Below are 18,008 nucleotides of genomic sequence, written 5' to 3' on the forward strand. Positions count from 1 at the left end.
CATCTGGAGACGCATGAGCAGACCAGGGGGTGAGGCACTGAGGCACAAGGCAGGCACGCAAATAAAAGAAGAAAAATAAACCTGCCAGAGTTTTTGTACCCCCCCAGAGCTTGGTTGCCCTGGGCGGCAGGCCTGTGCGTTAACCGGGGTGCATTTCGTTAGACATACTAACAGTCCGACAGACATTAGAACGACACCCTGTCGCTCCCGACAGGCGCTATGTTGCGTAACAGTGTGCACCATATAACATAGCGCCGGTGCCAAAGAGCCGAACAGTGTGGCGGCGGAAGTAAAAATCCCTTATTTTCTCCATAGAGAATTGGATTATCAGCCATAATGCCGTAACAATCCAATGTAAATTTACCACAAGGGTCCTGGTTGTAAAATGATGCTGAATGCTCCTGTAAAAGTCTCATTGCAATCAATCTAGTTTTATGAAAATTCTTTAGTGTAGCAGTGATGTCTCAGATTGGTAGAGCTCCCGTTACAATGGGAATGTTATAGCGTTTCTACTATCCTAAGTCCCGTAGACATGAACGTACAATTGTCTTCGAAAATCACTACAAACAATAAAAAGACAATATAATATAATAGACAATGTTAAAGTTAAAAACAATCGTTTTGTCTGACTCTGAACTCCGAAAGCATTGTAAAGGCTTGCTTAATGGCTTATGTGAGAAGAAGTTCCTTTAATCTTGAAATATGTACACAGTCTCGTACCTTAACCTTTTTTTCCGTTTTCCAATTATTTTTCAAATCAATGTTTCAAATCAATCAAGTGTTTTATGATCATGCATGATTCATCAGTATGCTGGTTGGCTTGATTCCAGGCTAAAACTCTTAACATAAGCATTTTCTGAAGCGACTATGAAGAAAATTAATGTGATTTCTACTTTTCTACCATTGGGCACTGGCCTATTTGGAACGATCAACGATGCACGTTGGAAATGCATGCGACACCCAGTAATTACTTGCGCAAGCAGAGCGCTGTACTGCGATCGGCTGGTTTTGTAAAGTGTTGTCCACCGGCCAATGGGTATGTATGTGTTGGTGTCCTCCACCGGCCATACCCATAGACCCGAACCAGGGCTGGCCCGGTTCTGGCGAGCCGCCCCGTGTCCGAAACGGTCGAGAAATGACAGAGTTACCGTGTGGGGGACCCCCCGGGGAGTCCCTGGAACATGCCGTTTCCGGCAAGCCACCCGCGTCCGAAACGGTTGAGAAACCGCTCAAAGAATAAAGACATTGCCAAATGAATTAAAAGTTTAGAAATACAGGCTAATACAAGGGTACAATTAGAGTCAGATTAATTTTCATTCTTCTCCTGGGAGAGAGAGAGGTTGCTTCAGGGAGCGTAATATGCCAAAATGAATGGAATGGCACTGGAATCAGCGACTTTTATGCAGGTCACAATCGTCACCTTCAGCTCTACTAATGAGGAGTGAAAGGAATAAATAAAACATAAACATAGGTCTGTTGCATTTTAGTTGGTAATTGAGCACTGTCAAAATGCATTAGCCTAATCTGTTAGGCACTGAGGAACTGTCCATGGTCCTGGAATTGTCACTCACTCACTCCATGCTTTGGAGTTCGTTTTTTGTCTTTGTTTCCTCTCGCCAACACTGAGGAGCCCGGAGCGACAAATTACATGAACTAACACATAACTAGGTTGGTGTGTTTTCTCTGTGGATGACAACTTACCGTGTTTGAGGCAAGCCTACTAACAGGCATAATAACTGCATTGTGCCTCGACTTGTCTGCTAGTGCTTTGATTGATAACCTAATTTCATTGTTTCATTTGTTCACATTCGTGTTTGGTGCATAATTTTACATATTGTTTTACAGTGCATCATTGTGTACGTGTTGTTATTTGGCCAATCTAGCGGTGTTCAAAAATAAGAGAGAAGCTTTCAAATGCAACCATGCTCATACTTCCTATACACATTGTGTTAATAACATAATAATTTACCATACCATTCTTGACCATACCAGTGGTGTTGCATATTTGGTCCTTTTACTTTGAGTCACAGACTAGTATATTTTTCAGTACTGATTAACATTTTGTTCAATTTTGAAATACCATACAGTGTTGCCAACTTCTGGAACAATTCTGGAAAAAGTAGGGTCATCTAAATTATTATTCAAGGATTAGACTTTAGTATGTCTCCAGGGGTTAAAGGATTAGACTTTAGTATGTCTCCAGGGGTTAAATAGACTTTAGTATGTCTCCAGGGGTTAAATAGACTTTAGTATGTCTCCAGGGGTTAAATAGACTTTAGTATGTCTCCAGGGGTTAAATAGACTTTAGTATGTCTCCAGGGGTTAAATAGTACCGGAGCAGCTCAGCTCAGCTCCTCCTCCTGGCTGGCTCTTTCTCTTTGACACTAGGCTGCACACACACAATGACAGATTTTCAACGTGCTGTAAAGAAAATAATAATAAATGAATAAATAAAGCATTTTTAGGTCAGTGTGTGCTGTAGAAACCTGACGTGTGCTAACTTGCTGAGCCACAGGGCACCCCCAATGTGCTTTTTCATTTGACTGCTAAGTACCCAACTCAACAAAGTACAGTTGGAGGCCATCGATATTGTCCTTTTCTTTTTGCTGAGGTTTGCGTGATCTGCGCAAAACCCCTTTTGGTGTTTTAAACATTATGTTATAATTTAGCTATTGAAAAATAGCAGATCTACAAGCTCGTAGCTCGAGCTTGTAGATCTGCTATTTTTGAAAAATCGTGAAAATATTTATTTCAGAAAACTGGAGGATTTAGAAGGATTTAAAAAAAAATTGAGGTCAGGCCTAAATGGGTCAAATGATAAGGGACAATATCGGTGGCACCCAACTGTACCCGACTCTCTTCATTCTTTCCATGTTCAATGAATCAGAAGTGGCCTTTCCCCTGCATTCTGTTCTGGCTCACTCACTGGGGAATTCACCTCTCCCTTCCTTTTCCCTGATTAGTGCAGCAATGGATGTGCATCAGGCACACTGGTAAACAATTACAGTTACAGTTGGGTGCCACCGATATTGTCCCTTATCATTTGACCCATTTAGGCCTGACCTCAAAATTTAAAAAAATCCTTCTAAATCCTCCAGTTTTCTGAAATAAATATTTTCACGATTTTTCAAAAATAGCAGACCTACAAAGCTCGTAGCGCGCCACTCGGTGGCGCACTATGAGCTTGTAGATCTGCTATTTTTCAATAGCTAAATTATAACGATGTTTAAAACACCAAAAGGGGTTCCCGCCCAAAATGGGTTAACTGTCCTTTTGCGCAGATCACGCAAACCTCAGCAAAAAGAAAAGGACAATATCGATGGCCTCCAACTGTATAACCAGCGTCCTGAAATTCTGACAGGTTGCCTACTATATGTGCAAGGTGCCAGAACGTGGAATAATGAAATATGCTGATACAGCCAGTATGCATGAAATTAAAAGCCCTAGTTGATGCACTTTTTATTGTTAATGTTTGTCACTATATCAAAGCAGAGGCTCATAATGCAAACAACCTCGATTTATTAGTTGAGCTTTTGGTAGAAGACCTAGGCTACTTCAGGACATGTCCTGAAGAAGGTCTTGTAGTGAAAGCCGTGGCCCCCACTTTGGAAACCTGTGTTCTAGAGGTTAAATGGCCTATCGCTCTCGCTGTTTATTTACACTGGCTAATCCCTACTCTCTTATCTCCCCTTGTCTTCCAAAGCTGCAGCACAACCTCCCACATCAAGGTGTTTAGAGAGACTAGCTTAATGAACAGGCTAATCATCATGGGAGAATGAACCCCTGACACCTGTGCGTGCGTGCGTGCGTGCGTGCGTGCGTGCGTGCGTGCGTGCGTGCGTGCGTGCGCACACATACACATGCACACGCACCCCAAAGGTATCGTGATTAAATGAGATGATTATCAAAACAAACCTGTTTTCTCCACTAATAGTAATAAGGCTCTGCAAGTTGTTAAAATGCCATCTTTCTGCTGAAGGGCAAGTGTTTTCAACTACTTCTCACTACCTTTCTGATGTGCTATTGTCTGGCACTTCCCAAACACCACCAGCACTACAACAACAACTGCGTAGAGCCAGGGACATTGTTCAAAAGGGGCATCTGCCCCATTATGGCATCGGCACTGTATGTTTTTCATGTGTGCAGACTAATCTGTTATCTTGGAGAGACCTGCATTTCAGTTAGATAGTTAATGCTTAAATTGTGCTTTTCTTTCTTCTTTTTTTTTAAGATTTGTTTTTGGTTTGTGGCTTTTCTGCCTTTTTTATTGAAGTATCAAGTAAAGATGGACAGGAAAGAGGGAAGGGGAGAGACATGCAGCAAAGGTCGTCATGAACGGGACTTGAACACGCAACGCACTGTCAGGCCAGAGCCTACATGTATATGTGGCATGCACCTGGACCACTTGGCCAGCGGGCCAAGTCACAAAGGAAGCATGAGTTATTGTACTGCAATAGTACACTTGGTAATAAGTATCCCTTAGCAAAGCTTTCGAAGAATTAGAAGATAAAATGTCAGGTATAAAATAGTAGATACATTAAAACGATAAACTCTCAATACTCCCCATCAGTCAGTGTCACGTACCACAGGATTTCAAAGTGGCGCGAGTAACCCCTCCGTACAAAAAAGGAAACAAACTAGAACCTGGCAACTACCGCCCTGTTTCCATCCTTTGTTCCACCTCAAAGGTTATAGAGAGATTAATTCACAAACAAATCAGCAGCTACCTAGACGAGCGTAAAATGCTGTCCGAATTCCAATCTGGCTTCAGAACATCCCACTCCACTGACACATGCCTACTGTCATTAAACGTGAGGTAGATTCGGGCAAATACTGTGGCATGGTCATGCTGGACCTCCAAAGGGTGTCCGACGCTGTAAATCGGCGATCGGTTTTGATAGTGCATCATTAAACTGGATGAAATCCTACCTGGAGGGACGAGAACAATAATGGTCCTCTCCCCTCCCAGTGAACTGTGGGGTTCCCCAAGGAAGCATTCTAGGGCTGTTACTGTTCCTACTTTACATTAACGACATGAATGCTGCCTGTAACTGCAAATTGTTTCTGTTTGCTGACGACTCAGCACTCCTGATTTCGGGGGAGGACAAAATGCAGGTTGAGGAGGCTCTCAGTTCGGAACTCACCAAAATCCAAACTTGGCTTGGATAACAAACTCTCACTACATCTCGGAAAAACAGAATCCATTCTTTTTGGGAGCAAACATGCTCTCAGTAAAGGAAATGTAAATGATTTCAAGGTCAGAGTTGATGACATAGTAATCTCCAGCAAAGAAGAGATTACATACTGTATCTTGGCTGTATTCTTGACAACAAACTGAAAGCATGGCATGGCATGGCAACAAGGGTTATCAAAAAAGTAAACCAAAGGACAAGATTTCTTGGCAAAAGTGCTCTCAAGACTCTAATTCAGCTCTACTTTGACTCTTGCACCTCTTGGTTCTCAAACATCTCTATGTTACTAAAGACCAAGCTACAAACCTCCCAAAATAAACAAATTCGACTCCTCGGTCTGGGGCCCATGACCCATCTTGTTGCAACCCATTTTGATAGTCTAGGGTGGCTCCGGGTAGAAAACAGAGTTAAGCAATTGAAATTGGGACTGACATTTAAAATTGTAAATGCCCTCTGTACCCGCATACCTGACAAACTACCTAAAAAAAAGTGAGAGACTCTCACAGCCACAATACAAGAGGAAGCGAGAACAACGATCTGGTACCACCCACTTTCAAAACAAACATGGGCAAATTCTCATTCTACAGCACTGCCACCCAATTGTGGAATGCCCTGACTCCATCTCTCAAAAAATGCAAATCCCTGGCATCCTTTAAAACAGGCCTGAAAATCCACCTTTCAGCATGCCAAAGGGAGAGGAAATGATTACCCCCCCCCCTTAGTCTAGTGACTACCCCCACCTCCTTATGACCCCCTTCTTTGTTTCCCATTTTTTTTTTTTTTTTACCTTTTATGATGATTTGAATTTTGTTCAAATCATTGTTCAAACAAGACCGCAAGGACTTTTTTCGGTGATCCCTTTGGAAGTGTGTTTGACTGTACCCTGTACTGATTACATTTCTGTTTGACTGTACCCTGTACTGATTACATTTCTGTTTGACTGTACCCTGTACTGATTACATTTCTGTTTGACGGTACCCTGTACTGATTACATTTCTGTTTGACTGTACCCTGTACTGATTACATTTCTGTTTGACTGTACCCTGTACTGATTACATTTCTGTTTGACTGTACCCTGTACTGATTACATTTCTGTTTGACTGTACCCTAGTACTGATTACATTTCTATTTGACGGTACCCTGTACTGATTACATTTCTGTTTGACTGTACCCTAGTACTGATTACATTTCTGTTTGACTGTACCCTGTACTGATTACATTTCTGTTTGACTGTACCCTGTACTGATTACATTTCTGTTTGACTGTACCCTGCACTGATTACATTTCTGTTTGACTGTACCCTAGTACTGATTACATTTCTGTTTGACTGTACCCTGTACTGATTACATTTCTGTTTGACTGTACCCTGTACTGATTACATTTCTGTTTGACGGTACCCTGTACTGATTACATTTCTGTTTGACTGTACCCTGTACTGATTACATTTCTGTTTGACTGTACCCTGTACTGATTACATTTCTGTTTGACTGTACCCTGTACTGATTACATTTCTGTTTGACTGTACCCTAGTACTGATTACATTTCTATTTGACGGTACCCTGTACTGATTACATTTCTGTTTGACTGTACCCTAGTACTGATTACATTTCTGTTTGACTGTACCCTGTACTGATTACATTTCTGTTTGACTGTACCCTGTACTGATTACATTTCTGTTTGACTGTACCCTGCACTGATTACATTTCTGTTTGACTGTACCCTAGTACTGATTACATTTCTGTTTGACTGTACCCTGTACTGATTACATTTCTGTTTGACTGTACCCTAGTACTGATTACATTTCTGTTTGACGGTACCATGTACTGATTACATTTCTGTTTGACTGTACCCTAGTACTGATTACATTTCTGTTTGACTGTACCCTGTACTGATTACATTTCTGTTTGACTGTACCCTGTACTGATTACATTTCTGTTTGACTGTACCCTGTACTGATTACATTTCTGTTTGACTGTACCCTAGTACTGATTACATTTCTGTTTGACTGTACCCTGTACTGATTACATTTCTGTTTGACTGTACCCTGTACTGATTACATTTCTGTTTGACTGTACCCTAGTACTGATTACATTTCTGTTTGACTGTACCCTGTACTGATTACATTTCTGTTTGACTGTACCCTAGTACTGATTACATTTCTGTTTGACTGTACCCTGTCCTGATTACATTTCTGTTTGACTGTACCCTGTACTGATTACATTTCTGTTTGACTGTACCCTGTACTGATTACATTTCTGTTTGACTGTACCCTAGTACTGATTACATTTCTGTTTGACTGTACCCTGTACTGATTACATTTCTGTTTGACTGTACCCTGTACTGATTATATTACTGCCAATAAAGTATTCAATCAATCAAAATAGTTATCAAGACGAATACAGTCATTTGGAGGTGGAGTAGTGTGTGTGAGGAATTCTTTTTTTTGTGTGTTTTAATATCTCATGTTTCCGCTCGGCTATTTCCATCCTCATGCTGAGAAAGACCTTTAGTAGCTTTCTACCTTGAGGCTTTTTAAAACATGTCATCACTTATTTTAGCACCACACTGTGATACAGAACTGCACAGCCACTTCTTGGCCAACGTGATGTAGGCCAATTTATTTTTGATGCATTCAACAAAAAAGGCTGTGTGTCATCTCATTCTGTCCACAATTCTCACCGTTTAGATGCATTTTGATTGATTGAAATGATTTGCAATGCCCTATGCCTATGAGTATAGGCCCCCTAACACAAAGACACACACACACACACACACACACACACACACACACACACACACACACACACACACACACACACACACACACACACACACACACACACACACACACAGGCGAGGGTTGCATTGGCAGGGAATCAGGATGCCTTTTTATATACAATGACAGCAGGAAAATGTTAATCCTCACCACACTTTTACTTCTGAAGGAGTTCTCTGTTTCACTCTGGAGAGTTGTTGTCTGTTTTAAAGCGGGGAACGGCTGCCAGCCAGGCTCATCCTTCAAGCATGAATGGCTGCTATTGATCGGGTCCTTTTGCAGTTGTCCCGCACGCCCACCAGGGGGGGACATCACTCTGTGTCACACCCCACTCCCCCTCCCCTGCAGCACAACAAGGATGCACTGACTCGCATCACTCTCCCGAGTGCCACTTTCTGCCTCAGCCTTTCTCTGTTGTGTCCTCTCTGGCTGTTTCTCTCTCCATTCTCCTCTCCATCTTCTTTTTGTTCTTTCTTTCTTTCTCTCTCTCTCTCTCTCATTCCACCGCTCTCTCGAATGACTGTATTGTCTATTTCATGGGCTCTCTCTCTCTGTCTTTTTTATTTAAGACAAGTCTCTTAAACAAGTAGTACTGCAGGACTATGCACTTTCTCCCTAGCTCTCATTCTCTCTCTCTCTCTCTCTCTGGACAATCAGTGTCACTAATGAATCAATAAAGCATCAGGGTGGAAAACACAGAAATCAGCACACCTGGGAATGCTGCTATACTGCTGCAGATTCCCTCCCTGCAACATATAGCCAGTCAGCACTGAACCATCAGAGCAAATGTACTCTACATTATTGGGGAGCCATGGAGCCTGAAGGCCAAGCCATCCAGAACAGAGGATGACTGTCTATATGTACACACTAAAGGCTTCCGTGTGTTAATTTAACTCTGACAGTGAACAGTGAAGTGAGCCATTTTGCGCTTTCCTCAAAACACACAAAATCACACAAATCTCGATCTCTGGTGTCATATGATCAAGATGTACCACCAGTCAGATCTTTCATATTCCATTTCAATTGGCTACGACTGACTTCCAAATTATGCAGGCCCTGGATAGGCAACTCCGCCTGGCGCAATTTTCGAGTCAGACTCTATGGTTACTCTCTCTTCCGTTTAGACGACGACATTTTCAGACGTTGAAACCGCAAGAAAGTGAAACCCCCTTCCAGAGTGGAAATCTTTGAAAACGCTCCGCCTCGCGACTTGACATGTGACACATATGCAATACGGGGGAAACAGCAAACCGACTCACATCATGGCCGCCGCCACGTATGCTATTACATCGATGTAAGCAAACAACTGTGACAGGAAGTAGAACGGAAGTGGTCCTAAGCATGCATGACTGGTCTATCTGGCAGCACACCGCCACCTGACATGCATACCACATTTTCAATCACTTTGCTGTCTCCGTGTAAACTCAGAATAAAAAGTTGAGGACACAGCGGCATATTATGGTTTCTGTTCTGATCGGTACCGTGTAAACATGGCCTGTGTCTTGTCTTCATTCCAAATGCCTTTAACTCGTTAATGTCTTAAACCAGAATTCTCCACCAGGAATATTGTTTTGTAATCATGACCTGGAATTTGTCCTCTGGAAGCTCTGAGGACTGTTATTCTCTGTCTTATGTGTGGTTAATTTAATCATTGGTTTGAATCCTACTGCAGTAGTAGTAGTAACTGTTTACAATGTGTATAATTCTGTTCAGTGGGGGGAGGGGGGGGCATCAGCATAATTTTCAATGAAAAGACTGCCTATTCATCCCTACACTGAATATACTATGTGCTTACTTTTCAGGTTTCTAGTTATAGCTTGAATATAGTTTAGGACCTTTATTCAACTGAAAGGGCAAAACCCTGAAATACTCCTGACGCAAGTATTACATCTTTGACTTAGCCACAGATTATTGGACTCTTGCCCAGTGCAACCATTTGCCCATTTCTGTGCGGTCTCTCTTTTTTTCCTACATCAACAAACCTCATTACTGCAAATGCAAGAAATGTATTTATTCCTCTTCCCTTCTCTTGGTTGAATTGGGTGAGAAAGGGGGGATGCAGCAGTGTCTTGGTTTATGGTGTGCAGCCTGGTAGTGACAGTTTCCTCTGCAGTGGGCTGAGTCCTGACTGATAGCCCTCTCAGGGCCCTGGGCTCTGTGCTGCCGATCACATTAGAGTCATAATTAGAGCAACCGGACGGAGAGGTTAATTCAAAATGTGTGATGCTTGAGGACTGAAAATCTGGCTCTCTTCCTGTGTATCTCTCGCTCTCCGTTTTCTCTGTTCTTTTTTCATCAGCAACAACTGCTCTTCCTCTTTCATTGCAGCTCTTCCTCTTCTCTCTCTGATGAACCACAATCGAAAACCCCCACTCCCAAAACCGGTAGAGTCTTACTCAAAGACACTTATGGACATAATGGTTACTGATTACTTGAAACACGATGTGTCATTTATTTTACAGGATGACTTTTTTTTTATCTTGTGTCTCTTTTTAGAGACACAAGATAAGTAGGGCTTTGTTATTGCTTGGCTCACTCAGGACAGAATGATATGGTAATGAACTCTTGTATGCATTATGCTAGGTTCCCACAGGGACCCGTCTCGCTAAAATGAATGCACTCAAGGTTCTTCTAATGAGCTTTGGATGTGGCTTGTATCCCAGTGGCATACACTACATTATAAAGAAAACAATGAAATAAAAAATAAAAAATATATAAAATGAATAAATATTGAACCTGTCCCCCAACACACACACAGTGTGGCATTGCGGCTTGTGAGGCATACCCGAGTGACCTGCTAAAAGAGTGATTTCCTGCGCCAAGTGGCCGATCTGATCACCTTGTGCATCGATGAGCTCGCTGTCTCAGTTAGCAAGCCATGGTGGACAGAATAGTTAGTAATTGTTTCCAAATTGCACATACGCAAGATGTTGAGTTATTGAGGGAGGCTGAGTGAGATGACGTATTGCTAAGCTAGTTGGTCAGGGATGTTTGTTGTAGAGTCACTTGAGTGAAAAAAAATAGGTAGGTTCTAAGCAAATGGCTAATGTGCTAGCGAATCTGACTATTATGATGGGTGCTAATGCTAATGGATGGCCCTAATAGAGCATTTTTGTTCCTATGATATAACAGGTGGTAGATGCACTAGAATTGGGTCAATCCTGGTCAACAGTTGGCTGCCTGTGGGAGACAGTGCCTCTCATTCCTTTCCTGTCAGAGCAAGGGATGTTGGAGCTGAGAGAGAGAGAGGGACAGTCAGGCCACGAGGTACAGTCAGATTCAGGCGAGTGAGAGACAGTCAGGGCCGTAGCCGACCCGTGTTTCCATAAACATACATGCTTGTGCATTTTAAACCATCCCTGTGTGTGTGTGTGTGTGTGTGTGTGTGTGTGTGTGTGTGTGTGTGTGTGTGTGTGTGTGTGTGTGTGTGTGTGTGTGTGTGTGTGTGTGTGTGTGTGTGTGTGTGTGTGTGTGTGTGTGTGTGTTCGTTCTGTGTGAAGAAAAGGTCTGTCTGTTTAATGAGGTTATTTTTTCCATTTTTAGAGTAAAAAAAGGGAAAGGGAAGAGTATATGTACTATGAAACTACAGTTCCTTATTTGGTCATTTGTTAATTAAGTAACTTAAAGGGCACACATGGGCTAATAATTCCAGTCTGGACTATTCTTATTTACAGTTAAATAACGCATGCACGCACAAACAAACAGTGTTTTTGTCAGCACTCAGTCAAACAACACTTCCATATTGACTGCCAGGTTTACTTCTTATTCAATACTAAAGTCTGGGACTGATAAATTCAACAGGACGGATAAAACCGATTGATTAAATGCTTTAAAAGACAGAACCAGCCAAAGAATGACCAGTCCAGGGAAAACTGACAGCATAATTTACAAAGAATAAGAAACTGAAGGCAAGAACTTAAAAATATATGTATTTCCATGCCAGAGATGTTCCATCTTCAATTAGATTAAAATTACTGATGACAAAAATCAAGCTATTTCATGTCAAAACAAAGTGAGAGAATGAGACGGCTTTTGGTTATCATCTTAAGAGTGGGAACGCTTTTCATTTCAGAGATTTTATTCAACTCTATCTCCAAAAATGCGCGCGCACGCACTAATAATTGAGTTCTTTATACGGTTGATTCTTGCTAGCTCTGCCACACTGAAAGCCAGGGCTAGAGATTGCTTTCGCCCCCCTGCACTTGTGTGCTGTGTGTGTTGGTCACGTGTGCATGTCTGCAGATAACCTTGCAAACTACAACACAAATTAGTGTTATTATTGTGCATGCTGCCAATAGGCCACAGAACTCAATCGTGACATTATAACAGTCTGCTTTATGATGTGGCCTATAAATCGTGAAACTGCCTTCCTAGATTTATGAGGCAACTTCCCATGTAGGCCACGACCATTTACGCCTATTTTCAAAAGTCACCAAAAAGCACTAAGCGCTATGCCAGTGTGAAAAATACACACTTTACTTTATACACAGTTTATGGTGTTACACAAGGTAACGCACAAATAATCTGAAGAACAGGCCAGGATTGAAAAATACTTGATTTGACCAGATGACAACAATTTAGTTATCCTCAAGGAGATTTCAGCATCTTTCCTCTAGGATTTACGTTCATTGAAATAAGGTGATATTCTGGGCCAGATTGGACTAGTAATGATATGACATTGTTTGGCCACAATCAGGCTCTCACTGATTCGTCTGTCCGTGTTTGCTGTACAGTATGTATTTCCAGAGAAGTGTTCAGAGTCAGGCTCTCTCTCTCTCTCTCTCTCTCTCTCGCTGTCTTTCTCACAGGACCTGCCTTATGCGCTTGACTTAAATAAATAAAAATACGTTTCAAAGTCCCAGGCTGTTGGGATAAGGAGAGGAATTCATCATCAAAACCACATTGTGATTTTTACAACATTGGTGTGATTTTTCACCCACTCCACCTCCTACCCGTGACACCTGGGTAGACAACCGGGACGCTACAGTGTGAGTATTTCATTCACATTTGCCCATAGATACTGTATTTGCAAACCAGAACAATTATTTATGAGCACAGAATGGACAGTGCAGGGACAGTGCTTTATGAGCACAGAATGGACAGTGCAGGGACAGTGCTTTATGAGCACAGAATGGACAGTGCAGGGACAGTGCTTTATGAGCACAGAATGGACAGTGCAGGGACAGTGCTTTAACGGTGCAGTTTTGACCCTGTTTCACAACTCACAACCACCTGTATTGTTTTCATTCCAATGTAAAAGAAAACTAGTTTGAAGTAATTCAAACCACCGTCTCCAGCCCCAAACAATCATTATTGTTGGACAGTGTTCTATTCTTTTTCAAGCCCAAGGCTTGCTAGCCGAGGATTAAGTAGCAACGTTGACCGTAATAATTGTTAATCCTCTATTCTTTTTGAAAGGCATTTGAGACTTTATTCTGGCCAGGCAGTAACAAAAATCAATACGTAGACAAAAACATCTATAGGAGTAATAGCCAATACAGATATACTGTGTGGGCTCTCTCTGCAGTGGGTCGGAACAAATCTCAAAGCCTTTTGTGTTTGCCCATTGAGAGATACAAGCACTGGCATGGATCAATAGCAGCTACACACACTGATTCGCTCATCCCAAATGTCCTCTCAAAAAGAGGCGTTCTTTTTATGTAAACAGGGGTCCTTTTTATGTCTTGACAATATGGGACAATATGGAATTGTCTTATGTTTTTGTTGATACTAAAGTCTATATGGTTGAAAGATGTCTCTGGTTGAAAGAGACAAGGAGATTCATGTGCTGTGGTCTTTTCTAGTCAGAGCGTGGGTATCCACTACATTTATTCAATGATCAAATCTATCTCATCAAGAGGTGAAACTGGTCTGAATTAAGGTAAAAAGCGTGTGTTTGTCCTATAGTATGTTTAGCATGGTGGCTCAGTACTAGCGGCGCTGTCATACTGTAGATTCAACTGGGACTCATGACCTGTGTGTCTCATGTTATCACCTCTCTCTAAGTAAGCACTGAAGATCGGAGTAGCTTATTGTCTATCGGTCAAGAACGATGGTGTCTATCCCCTTTTCAATGTAATAAATAATAATAATAATAATAATAATGAATTGCATTTTTATAGCGCTTTTCCAAGCGCTTTACAATAGTTAATTCATTCATACATTGGGAGGTGAAGCGGCGAACAGTCGACACTAGCGTCCTCACTTCCCACATTCACACACCAATGGTGGCAAGCTCACACCGACCAACTCATTGGAGGCAATGTAGGGTTCAGTGTCTTGCCCAAGGACACTTCGACATGTAGACAGGAGGAGCCGGGATTCTAACCGACCCAGGGATCATTGGACGACCTTCTCTACCTCCTGAGAGATGGATTTCTGAGGTGGAGGGGAGCACAACACCTACCATCAGTTCCCAGTACTTGGCACACGACTTAGTTACCCAAACCTTGCTACTCATACATGAGTTTGTGGTGAGTTTGTGGTGCCGACCGGGACACCATCTCCTCTCCCTATCCTGTCATGTGCAAGCTTAGTCATTTTTTTTTCTTTTACATGAACACATCCCTGGCGCCACTCTGCTGTACTGACCACACAGTGTTGCACGCTGAAAATTGCAGATCTACAAACTCATAATGCTTGTAGGTCGTAGCTAGATATATTTCCACGCAACAAAGTATGAATCAGGCTTTAAAAGTAACCCACTGAAGAACCAAGCAGGTGTTAAACGGAATAAGACCCCAACACATTCCAAAGGAAGTGGGGAGGGCTATGAAAACAGAACATGTAGTAGAGTATTTACCTTCATGTGTCGTCGTCTCCTTCTGAAGCGAAGTAGCTCCTTGTGTTGACGGGCGATGAAGTTCACTGCGGCGTACTCCAGCAGGGCAGAGAATACAAACAGCAGACACACAGCCATCCAGATGTCAATGGCCTTCACATAAGACACCTGGGGGTTAAAGAGGAGGCACGGAGTTGTTAGATAAAATGATGCCAATATTGCTGTTATAATTCTTCAAGAACTCTCTCAATTTATATCTGAATCTGTAAAAATCTATTTAAAAAAAGAAAAAATCTTCAAGAATTAAGAAGGGGTTTTCACCAGCAGTGAAATGTTAGTGGGATGTGTTTGGCTCAGATTGTGCTTACACAACAATGAAATATACCTACAAGATATTGATGAAATAAATAATAATAATAATTGACAACTCTTGTGGCATTTAGACTTTTTGAAGTGTAGGGTGTGTACCAGTCATCAGTGTATAATTGGTTAATTCATTCATTCATTTCTAAAATGCCCAAGCTAAAAAGCTTGGCTGACTAACTGACTAATTTGTCAAATTTTTAGGGAGATCCAAAAGTTTTATAAGAATGAATCAGCTTTGTTTCTTTAGTTTTTTAGTCAGGGCACATTGGGTACATTGATTTTATGAGTTGAGCAGATACAACACCATCCGCTCCATCTGTCAATGAGTTGCGAGGGGGAGTACCGGTTGGTTTTTGAGACATTTTGGCAGACAAGGTCTGGCTGTAATTAAAGCAGTGAAAATGAGTACAAAGGACTGGATCAGGAACACAGTTGTACTGCCATCCAAATAAAGGTCGTTCAGCATCACAAACAGAAATGTACCGACGCCAAGTCTGAAGTTCATAAGGACTATTTTGTTGTGTTGTGCGTTAGACCAGTGTGTTCCTTTGGATATTGTGACGATTAGATTACATATTATTATTACAATACACATACAACTATACAAATCAAATGCTATGAATATTTGTTTATATACTGTACACAGACACATGTAATTGTTTTCCACAGATTTCCAAAAATAGACGATCTGCAGTAAAAGCTATTTCTGCTGTTTGAAAATGTTTTAAACTATAAAATAGGGCTTAATACAAAATGTAAAAACATTTAAAAAATAGCAAAGTTTGATAAGACATGTTATATAGGCTATTTTGCATGGATATGAATATAGGTGTTCCTTGAGATTTTGACTAGTCCCTTGATGCCTTGGGCACAAAAGGTTTGAAAACACATGCGGTCCCATAAGACTATGACTTTGTATGGAAGCTAGATTTAGCAGTTGCCAGAGCAACAATCAGTAAGCAAGCTATCTTTTTGTCATATTCTATCTGACTGCTGCAACGTTTTGGAAGCACTGGTCTAGCAGCCCCTGATTATTAACACTAGCCTTGTGAGCCATGCAGCCTCTGAAGAAACATTCATGAAATCCATTACTATTACCGTAAAATATAAACAGGTCAGCTGTTGAATGTCAAGGTGAAGGATCGGGCATCAAGTCACTCAGATGTTGACACTTTTACATAACAGTGCTGTGGTGTGGTGCCAGAGGGACAGGCCAGATAATGACACTTAGAAATGAAGTGTGGCCGCTTCACTGGCATCTTTCCGTCGAGTGCTGCCATTACTCATTTGCTGTGTCGTACCACTACGACTCTTGAGAGTCTTAGCCGCACAATTACCCTGCACCGTTTTTAAGAAGGAGAATATCCCTGTTCCCCTTGTGGAGAATCAAGCCCAACAATGCAGACATTCAAATCCAATTAAACCACGACCCCGCTATCAGTGCAAATACAAAGTGGACCTAATCGCAGCATGGCCTCCTTTTCAGTTCACAATTGTCACGCTGAGTCCTGCCCCTACTGGGAAAGGAAAACATTTAGCCTCGATCTTAGCTCTAGGATCTCCTGCTGAGAGCCACGTACGCCTGAACGGTGAACTTGTTCATTGTACTTTCCGGCTAAACGGGAAGATAAGAGGGAAGATATAATATATCTTATATAAATCCATGAATATGTATGCAACATACAGGTACAACAGTGTATCTACACACACACACACACACACACACACACATTATGTGCGATTATACTGTATGTTGGGGGGGATAGCATTGGGACACAACGGAGGTACTGTAAAGAGAGCAGAGAACTACATTGCTGTCGTCGAAGAGCCCATATGTCTCAGAAGAGGGATTCAAAGAGAGGAGGAGAGGTGTACCATATGTGTAGCTAGTATACTGAGTGGATCCCATATTGCAATGTAAGGATATTTGGGAGAAAAAGTGAGATGGAGACGGGCAGCCAGCCAGAGAAGCAGACATGGGGGCCATGGATCAAACTACTGCAAAGCCAAGGTTGTCTGCGGGCTGGAAAAGAGCAGGGATATACAGCACTGAGCTTAGCTGAGCTTGGCTAGCTAAAGCCTCCCCCTAGCCTCGACACCCCAACGTCCGCTCCTGTCTGGGCATCAGAAGACGAGTGTTTGTGACAGTGACTGACCAGAGCGCTGACCTGAGGACAACAGCTTAGGTGGCATTTTCTGACGGCACGGTTCAAAGAACATTGGTCACATAATGCATAATGAGAACGCAGCAGTGGGCTAGCCGGGGCAAGTACTCTGTGAGAACGCAGCAGTGGGCTAGCCGGGGCCAGTACTCTGAGAACGCAGCAGTGGGCTAGCCGGGGCCAGTACTCTGAGAACGCAGCAGTGGGCTAGCCGGGGCCAGTACTCTGTGAGAACGCAGCAGTGAGCTAGCCGGGGCCAGTACTCTGTGAGAACGCAGCAGTGGGCTAGCCGGGGCCAGTACTCTGTGAGAACGCAGCAGTGGGCTAGCCGGGGCCAGTACTCTGTGAGAACGCAGCAGTGGGCTAGCCGGGGCCAGTACTCTGTGAGAACGCAGCAGTGGGCTAGCCGGGGCCAGTACTCTGTGAGAACGCAGCAGTGAGCTAGCCGGGGCCAGTACTCTGTGAGAACGCAGCAGTGGGCTAGCCGGGGCCAGTACTCTGTGAGAACGCAGCAGTGGGCTAGCCGGGGCCAGTACTCTGTGAGAACGCAGCAGTGGGCTAGCCGGGGCCAGTACTCTGTGAGAACGCAGCAGTGAGCTAGCCGGGGCCAGTACTCTGTGAGAACGCAGCAGTGGGCTAGCCGGGGCCAGTACTCTGTGAGAACGCAGCAGTGGGCTAGCCGGGGCCAGTACTCTGTGAGAACGCAGCAGTGGGCTAGCCGGGGCCAGTAC

At 42.8% G+C, this 18,008-nt stretch overlaps 2 protein-coding genes across 4 annotated transcripts in view; one reads left to right on the top strand and one right to left on the bottom strand.

The window, feature by feature from the left end:
* Positions 1-18,008, bottom strand: part of glra1 (glycine receptor, alpha 1) — a gene marked incomplete at its 5' end in the record, with an annotated part of 116,859 nt that overhangs the window by 16,801 nt on the left and 82,050 nt on the right. For all 3 annotated transcript variants that reach the window (XM_079505541.1, XM_079505540.1, XM_079505539.1), the window contains one exon: positions 14,771-14,917. In XM_079505541.1, coding sequence (XP_079361667.1) covers positions 14,771-14,917 — 147 coding nt within the window. The remainder of the gene's footprint in view (positions 1-14,770; positions 14,918-18,008) is intronic.
* LOC306926235 (uncharacterized protein) overlaps positions 1-18,008 on the top strand; it is a 154,108-nt gene that overhangs the window by 9,700 nt on the left and 126,400 nt on the right. The window lies entirely within an intron of this gene.

This window comes from Electrona antarctica (assembly GCF_951216825.1).
Source record: "Electrona antarctica genome assembly, chromosome: 1".
Lineage (NCBI taxonomy): Eukaryota > Metazoa > Chordata > Actinopteri > Myctophiformes > Myctophidae > Electrona > Electrona antarctica.